This window comes from Ascaphus truei, chromosome 17 (genome assembly GCF_040206685.1).
Source record: "Ascaphus truei isolate aAscTru1 chromosome 17, aAscTru1.hap1, whole genome shotgun sequence".
Lineage (NCBI taxonomy): Eukaryota > Metazoa > Chordata > Amphibia > Anura > Ascaphidae > Ascaphus > Ascaphus truei.
In genome coordinates this window covers 20,470,106-20,479,120 of record NC_134499.1, presented here as the reverse complement: position 1 = coordinate 20,479,120, position 9,015 = coordinate 20,470,106, and the positions used below count along the sequence as shown (strand labels likewise).

Below are 9,015 nucleotides of genomic sequence, written 5' to 3'. Positions count from 1 at the left end.
TGTGTGTGTGTGTGTGTGTGTGTGTGTGTGTGTGTGTGTGTGTGTGTGTGTGTGTGTGTGTGTGTGTGTGTGTATACACATACATAATTACGCCACTGTGTTCCTTGTCATGTTACAGGCAACTCACTTATCACACCCATGTTCACAGATGAGTGCTGCCCCCTAAGGGAACATTGCAGCAGCCTCCCACTGCCTCACGGGGAGACCTATCCTTCATGCCCCTCTATGCTCCTGAATGATGAGGGCGAAACCAAATTTGTCGGGGAGAGGACTGGCTGTAGAGTAATCCACTATGTAGAGAGGGAGGGCGGAGTCAAAGAGTAAAAGTCAGAGCCACCCCTCCGCCGTCATAGTATCTCCCTAACAACGTGAAGCGTCTCGGAGCCTAGAAACAGAATCGGCTGCGACAAGAGAAGAGGTAAGAGCGGTATACACTATACACATTGTATTACCGGTATATACTATGCACAATACTATATACACACAGAGTCAGTAGGCACACCTCGATAAGGCAAAAGGGGAGAAGACAAGTGCACGGGTTATAAAAAAATAAGTATATAAATACTTCACCCAAAGGTGATATATAAGTGCTCAAAATGAAAATAGTTGTATTGTGGAACCGAAACGTTGGACATTGAGTGTCTTCAATACAACTATTTGTATTTTGAGAACTTATACTGGAGTGCCGAGTCGTTCTTCATCACATTTAGTCTTTGGGTGAAGTATTTATTTATATATAATATATACATATATACACTGTACACATTATAATATAATATGTATACATACACTATAGCATAATATACACTAATATAATATCTATACATACACTATATATATTATATATATACATGCACACACTATACTATAATATATAATACAATATATATATATATATATATATATATATATATATATATACACACCTTATAATATATACAATATGATATATATATATATATATATATATATATATATATATATATATATATATATATATACATACACACACTATAATATATACACACACACATATTTATATATATATATATACACATACATAAACACTATAATATGCATACACTATAACTATATATATATATATATATATATATATATATATATATATATATATATATATATACACTATAGAGTTATACAATTTTACATACACACACACACACACACACACACACACTATAATATATACAATATGAGATATATATATATATATACACACACACTATTATATATAAATGTATGTATTTATTTGTATAGCGCCATTAATGTACATAGCGCTTCACAGCAGTAATACACGTGACAATCATATAAATAACAAATAATGGGAAGAAGTGCTTCAGACAAAAGTACCATTTAGGAAAAGGAGTCCTTGCTTCGAAGAGCTTACAATCTAGTTGTTTGGTAGGAAGAACGTACAGAGACCGTAGGAGGGTGTTCTGGTAAGTGCGCCTGCAAGGGGCCAAGGTTTATGTATGTGGTTAATTATCAGCCATTGAGCTACTCATGTTTCATTAAGCAAGTGTGTTTTGAGGTGGGCCTTAAAGATGGATAGAGAGGGTGCTAGTTGGATATTGAGGGGTAGGGCATTCCAGAGTTGTGGGGCAGTCAGTGAGAAAGGTTTAAGGCGGGATACGGCTTTAAATACAAAAGGGGTAGAGAGAAGACATCCTTGAGCAGAACACGAGTCTGGATGGTGTATAGCGAGAAATTAGGGCCGAGATGTAAGGAGGGGCAGAAGTGTAAAGCTTTAAAAGTGAGGAGGAGAATTGAGTTTGAGATGCAGGATTTAATAGGAATCCAGGAGAGTGATTTCAGCAGGGGAGAAGCTGAGATAAGCTTAGGAAAGAGTAGAGTGATTCTGGCAGCAACGTTTAGGATAGATTGTAGGGGAGACAGGTGAGAGGCAGGAAGGCCGGACAGCAGGAGGTTACAGTAATCGAGACGGGAGAGAATGAGGGCCTGAGTCAGAGTTTTAGCAGTCGAGTAACAGAGGAAAGGGCGTATCTTTGTAATATGGCGGAGGAAAAAGCGACAGGTTTTAGATACGTTTTGAATGAGAGGAGTCGAGTGTGACCCATAGGCAGACTGCTTGGGCTACTGGGTGAATGATGGTACTTCCAACAGTAATGTGGAAGGAGGTAGTAGGGCAAGGTTTGGGAGGAAGTATAAGGAGCTCTGTTTTTGCCATGTTAAGTTTAAGTCGGCGGATGACCATCCAGGATGATATGCCTGAGAGACATTCAGAAACTTTAGTCTGTACTGCAGGTGTAAGGTCAGGGGTTGAAAGATACATTTGTATGTCGTCGGCATAGAGGTGATATTTAAACCCAAGAGATGTGATTAGGTCACCTAGAGAAAGTGTGTACAGAGAAAAGGGAAGAGGTCCCAGGACAGAGCACTGGGGAACCCCCACAGAGAGATCGATAGAGGAGGAGATGTTAGCAAAAGAGACACTGAAAGTACGATGGGAGAGGTAAGAAGAGATCCAGGATAGAGCTTTGTTCCGAATACCAAGAGTATGGAGAATGTGAAGGAGAAGAGGGTGGTCCACGGTGTCAAATGCTGCAGAGATGTCGAATAATATGAGCAGAGTGTAATGACCTCTGTCTTTGGCAGCATGGAGGTCATTAGTTATTTTAGTGAGGGCTGTTTCAGTGGAGTGAGCAGTGCGGAACCCAGCTTGTAGAGCGTCTAGGAGAGAATAGGTGTTGAGAAAATGTAGCAATCGAGAGAATACAAGACGTTCAAGGAGGTCAGAGAAGGCAGGACTCCGGGTGCAAGCTGAGGTCAAAATACAGGGAGCAAGACAAGGCAAAGGCAGGGCAGCAAGAAGCTAAGCACAAGTCACAAGAACAGAGTTTATACTCAGCCAGTTTGTAGGCTGAGGAGTGCTGGCTGAGTATTTAAAGGGAAAGGGAAAGGGGAAGTGGACTGGGCGCTTCTAAAGTGATAACAAGTGACAGTGTATTTATAATGGAATACAAAGTGAATAAACTCCAAATGTGCGTATTAAACAAATAATCCTTCACCAACCCAATAGTGCAAGATAATAAATATGTATACAAAGTGGAGTAGGAGCTGCTCAACACCCTCAGACGAGACTGTTCCAGGTCTCAATATTGGCAATTTCTTTTCTTCTTGTATTTGAGGAGGAGCGCTGAATGTGTCCAGTGATATATGATATATAAAAGGAGCAAAAATAGTGCAGATGGTACCTTATAATACTAAGTTAGTCTTAGGATCTAGTAAGGTTGCACTCACAAAACTTTCTGTAGTTATAGGTGTGTCAGATTCTTCTCTCTCTGCCTGGAGCCCTTTAGTAGATGACTGATGTAAGACAGGATACCCCTCAGTGCATATGGTTCGGGATCGCCGATATGCAATAGGAGAGAGATACCAATAGTGTATATTATTTCATAAAATTGTATTAGTAGTACAAGGTAGAATAGTTACACTCACATTTTCCAATAAAAAACTTTCATGGGAGAGAACCGCCGATGGGATGGAGTGATTGACCGGTGGATGCTGCTATGCGTCTCACTCGCGTCTCTGCTCTGCCTTCCGCATATGTCACTTCCGGACGACGTCACGGGTGAGGGCGGAAGGTTGTCTTGCCCGTAGACACAGCTCCGGTTGAAAGTATCTCCAAAGCCCTTGGTTCTCGCGAATCTAGCTCTGACTCAACTGAAGAAGCAGAGAGTGAAACTCGTTGAGCTGAGGAATAATTGAGAGAATTAACCCCTTGTTTGCTTGTGTCTGCACGTAGCTAGCGTGCGCCGTAGGTTGCCTGTGTCGTCGCGGAACCTGGAGACGGTTCCTGTGGTGTTTTCCTTCCTGGCAGTGCGGCGCCTGCACGCAGGTTGCGGCTGACACGCGTCACTCGTGACGTCGCGAGATGCATCACGGGGGCGGGGCCTAAGCCCGATCCTGACACTGGCCAATTTAATTCTCACCCTATTGTGTGCTATTATACGAACCTATAAATAAACCATTTGTGTGCTATTATACGAACCTATAAATAAGCCATTTCCACTGACCGTTGAAAAGACCGGTTCCACTGACCGTTGAAAAGAAATACGCTTAATATAATATTACAAACGGCAAAACACTTCCATGTAATAATCTCATTCAAGTGTCTGAAAGTTTTAAAACAAAAAACAACACATGAAGCTCATTATTCTCAAGAAGGCTGTGATGTGTGAACAGTTCTACTGACATCAAAAACCTGTTTCACAGTGAATAATTATCACTGCCACCTACACGTCTATTTAGGGTTGCCACCTTCTAATGAAGGCTAGCCTGGAGATAAAATGTTTACATTTAGCCTTCGATGGCGGCGTAACCCTGCATCCTTCCGACATCCTCCCGGCATCTCCCCCCTGCAACTGCTGTCAGTGTGGCTGCACGGCGCCAAATGGTGTTGCATTGCCATGACAACGTGACGCTATGTGACGTCACATGGCGTGAAGTTGCCCTGAGAACGGGACACCTTATGGCGCCGATGCGTCATGTTGTCATGGCAACGCAGTGCCGCTAGAGGTCACGTAGCGCTCCGTTGTCATGGCAGCGGGCGTCATGTGACACTGTGACGTCACATAGCGTTCCTGTTGTCATGGCAACGTGGCGCCATTTGACACTGCACAGCCATATTGACAGCAGTTGCAGGGGAGGATGTCGGGAGATGCCGCCACTGTAGCCCAGAGATACGTGGCCAAAACCAGTAGTCTCCGGGTCAAACCCGGAGTGGTGGCAACCCTGTGTCTACCTATTGACCTATCTATCTCAATGTCCTGTATAGCGTATACACAGAGCGAACCCTTACATGTAACTAAGAAAGTAAAGTGGCAGGTTGTTGTTGTTGTTATTGTTGTTGTTGTTGTACAGTGTTTCTTACCGCGGCTACCAATGTATTTTAATTTTAATATTTAATTTCTTTGAAATGGCTCAAGTAAATTGTCTGAAAAGTTGCAAAATAATACATTTAATGTTTTGTATCAGGCGTCCGGTTGATCAGATGTACCGTTTTATTTTTTTGTTTATCACTTAAAAAAAAATAAAAAAATCCATGATTGGGACTGCACCGATTTGGTGGAAACTTCTGTCAGATCTAAGTTAGTGTGGCAGAAAATTTCAACACAATTGGTCAAGGCGTTTGGCCTCCTGAGAGAGAACACATGGACAAAAACCACACCTGAGAGGTGGGGGTGTGGGCGAGAGAGGTGGGTGTGGGGGAGAAAGAGAAGTGGGGGTGTGGGAGAGACGTGAGTGTGTGGGAAAGAGAGTTGTGAGAGAGAGGTGCGTCAGGAGTGGAAGAGAGGTGTGGGTGTGGAAGAGGGGTGCGGGTGTGAAAGAGTTGGAGGTTTGGGAGAGAGGAGTGTGGGTGTGGGAGAGAAATAGAGGTGGGGGTGTGGGAGAGAGGTGTGGGTGAATGAGGTGCAGGTGTGGGAGAGGTACGGGTGTAGGAAAGAGAGGTGCGGGTGTGGGAGAGAGATGTATGCGGGAGAGAGGTGTGCGGGAGAGACAGGTGCGGGTGTGGAAGAGAGGTGGGGTGTGGGAGAGAGAGATGGGGTGTGGAGAGGTGGGGGTGTAGGAAGAAAGAGGTGGGGGTGTGGGAGAGTGAGGTGGTGGGGGTGTGGGAGAGAGAGGTGAGGTTGTGGGAAAGAAAGAGAGGTGGGGAGGCAGGGGGGAAGAGAGAGGTGGGGGGGGGAGTGCCTTCCCACCTCTCTAACTTCCCAAGCCTTCCCAACTCTCTGTAACTTCTCCTCGACTTTTCTCTTTACAGAGCAAGCATGGATGAAACAAATAAAGATCTCTCGCAGTCTCTAGGGAGAAGCCCCTACCTTCTATATCCTGGAGGGTCTCCTAAGCCCACACCCCCTGTGCTGGGCTCTGCCTCAAGAAGCAGCCAGATCCCTGGTAGGAAATACCCTGTCATCAAACAGCGAGGCTTCTACTCTGATATCCTGACACAGAGTGCGGCTACACTGCTAAGAGTGAGTAATTTCCGACTTCCCACTGACCTCCTCACACACACACTGACCTTCACCCCTCTCCCACTTTCCTCGCCTCACACTGACCTTCACTCTTCCCCTCACACTAACCTTCACTCCTCATCCACACTGACCTTCTCACCTCAAACTGACCTTATCACCTAACACTAACCTTCTCGCCTCACTTCACACTGACCTTCTCCCCTCACCTCCCACTGACCTTCACTCCTCACATTGACCTTCTCCCCTCACCCACAGGGACCTTCTCACCTCAAACTGACCTTATCACCTCACTTCACACTGACCTCACCTCCCACTGACCTTCACTCCTCACTCTGACCTTCACCTCTCACTCACACCTCCCTTACACTGACCTTCACTCCTCACTCACACTCCTTGCCTCACACAGACCTTCACTCCTCACACTGACCTTCACTCCTCACTCATACTCCTTACCTCACACTGACTTTCACTCCTCACACTGACCTCCACTCCTCACTCATACTCCTTACCTCACACTGACCTTCACTCCTCACACTGACCTCCACTCCGCACACTGACCTCCACTCCGCACACTGACCTTCACTCCGCACACTGACCTTCACTCCGCACACTGACCTTCACTCCGCACACTGACCTTCACTCCGCACACTGACCTTCACTCCGCACACTGACCTTCACTCCGCACACTGACGTTCACTCCGCACACTGACCTTCACTCCTCACACTGACCTTCCTCTCACTGACCTTCGCTCCTCACACTGACCTTCACTCCTCTTACTGACCTTCACTTCTCTCACTGACCTTCCTCTCACTGACCTTCGCTCCTCACACTGACCTTCGCTCCTCACACTGACCTTCGCTCCTCACAACGACCTTCGCTTCTCACAACGACCTTCGCTCCTCACAACGACCTTCACCCCTCACCCCCTACTAACCTTAAACCCACACTAACCTCCACCCCTCACTCCACTGACCCCTACTTTAAGTAACCCATCCCTTTATTCAACTCCCAGACCTCGTCACAAGTTAGAGATAACTGTGTTTGTTTCAGGATGTGAACACAGGTCCTAATGTGCATCCAGATTTACTCAGACAGTCTGACCAGGAGCAGAACACCCCAAAAGGTAAATGCAGCTTTAGCTGGAATCCAGTGCATAGCTTTGTGTGCAACTCAAACAATTGGGGTATGTGTATAAATATTGCAGCACTCTCTCTTGGGTTCCTATGGGGATTACAGGCAGAATATGCAAAAATTCAGCAGTATCCAATCCAGCATTGAAGGAGTGAGGTTTCACATGAGTTTCAACATTTACGTCGTCTAAATTTAGCATAGGTTGAACATGATCGTTTATCATCCACATCTACTCTGTCATATCTATATATATAAAATTGAAAATCTTGGTTGTGAGTGTCTGTAGACCATTTGATTGGTCCGTCGGTCCGCCCGCCCTCCCACGGCTCTCATTGGCCGGTGTGTCTTGCCCCCTCCCCATGGGGCCCGCCTCCTCACGGCTCTCATTGGCCGGTGCGCTCTAACCCAGGGGTCCCCAACCCCCAGCCACAATGCTGCTGCCTGAGGTGAGGAAATGCTCCCTGGTGGTGGTGGTGCCGGCTGTTGCTACTGCTGGGGGGTGGCTTAACTGAGACGTGTGAGGATTTGCCCCCCCCAGCTCCATTTTTGACCCAGCTCCGTTTTTGACGCCCCTGCCTTCTCCCCGCCCCTGCCTTCTCCCCGCCCCTGCCTTCTCCCCGCCCCTGCCTTCTCCCCGCCCCTGCCTTCTCCCCGCCCCCGCCTTCTCCCCACCCGCCCCCACCTTCTCCCCACCCGCCCCTGCCTTCTCCTCGCCCCCGCCTTCTCCCCCCCCGCCCCTGCCTTCTCCCCCCCCGCCCCTGCCTTCTCCTCGCCCCCCGCCCCTGCCTTCTCCTCGCCCCCGCCTTCTCCCCCCCCGCCCCTGCCTTCTCCCCCCCCGCCCCTGCCTTCTCCCCCCCCCGCCCCTGCCTTCTCCCCCCGCCCCTGCCTTCTCCCCCCCGCCCCTGCCTCCTCCCCCCCCCACCCCTGCCTTCTCCCCCCCCCCGCCCCTGCCTTCTCCCCCCTCGTCCCTGCCTTCTCCCCCCTCGCCCCTGCTTTCTCCCCTCCGCCCCTGCCTTCTCCCCCCCGCCCCTGCCTTCTCCCCCCCACCCCTGCCTTCTCCCCCTACCCCTGCCTTCTCTCCCCCCCGCCCCTGCCTTCTCCCACCCCGCCTTCTCTCCCCCCCGCCTTCTCTCCCCAGCCCCTGCCTTCTCCCCCCCCTTGCCTTCTACCGCCCCTGCCTTCTCCCGCCCCTGCCTTCTCCCGCCCCTGCCTTCTCCCCGCCCCCGCCTTCTCCCCGCCCCCACCTTCTCTCCCCCCCGCCCCTGCCTTCTCCCCCCCGCCCCGCCTTCTCCCCCCGCCCCTGCCTTCTCCCCCGCCCCTGCCTTCTCCCCCCCCCGCCCCTGCCTTCTCCCCCCCGCCCCTGCCTTCTCCCCCCCACCCCTGCCTTCTCCCCCCCCGCCCCTGCCTTCTCCCCCCCCGCCCCTGCCTTCTCCCCCCCCGCCCCTGCCTTCTCCCCCCCCCGCCCCTGCCTTCTCCCCCCCCGCCCCTGCCTTCTCCCCCCCCGCCCCTGCCTTCTTCCCCCCCTGCCCCTGCCTTCTCCCCCCCGCCCCTGCCTTCTCCCCCCCCGCCCCTGCCTTCTCCCCCCTGCCTTCTCCCCCCCGCCCCTGCCTTCTCCCCCCCCGCCCCTGCCTTCTCCCCCCCCGCCCCTGCCTTCTCCCCCCCCGCCCCTGCCTTCTCCCCCCCCCCGCCCCTGCCTTCTCCCCCCCCCCGCCCCTGCATTCTCCCCCCCGCCTTCTCCCCGCCCCTGCCTTCTCCCCGCCCTTGCGTTTCCACCCTCCCCCCGCCCCTGCCTTTCACCCACCCGCCACCCGCACTCCCGCCCCCTCCCGCTTCTGCCTTTCACCCGCCCTGCCGCCTCTTCCTTTTACC

General features: G+C 50.4%; 1 protein-coding gene across 2 annotated transcripts in view; it reads left to right on the top strand.

Moving 5' to 3' along the window:
* Window positions 1-164: 164 nt before the first annotated feature.
* DNAH1 (dynein axonemal heavy chain 1) overlaps window positions 165-9,015 on the top strand; it is a 111,054-nt gene continuing 102,203 nt past the window's right edge. Inside the window, exons 1-3 of one of the 2 annotated variants that reach the window (XM_075574233.1) lie at window positions 165-418; window positions 5,804-6,014; window positions 7,066-7,138. In XM_075574233.1, the coding sequence (XP_075430348.1) occupies window positions 5,811-6,014; window positions 7,066-7,138 (277 nt within the window). In that variant the 5' untranslated portion in view covers window positions 165-418; window positions 5,804-5,810. The remainder of the gene's footprint in view (window positions 419-5,803; window positions 6,015-7,065; window positions 7,139-9,015) is intronic. The other variant, XM_075574232.1, reaches the window with a different exon arrangement.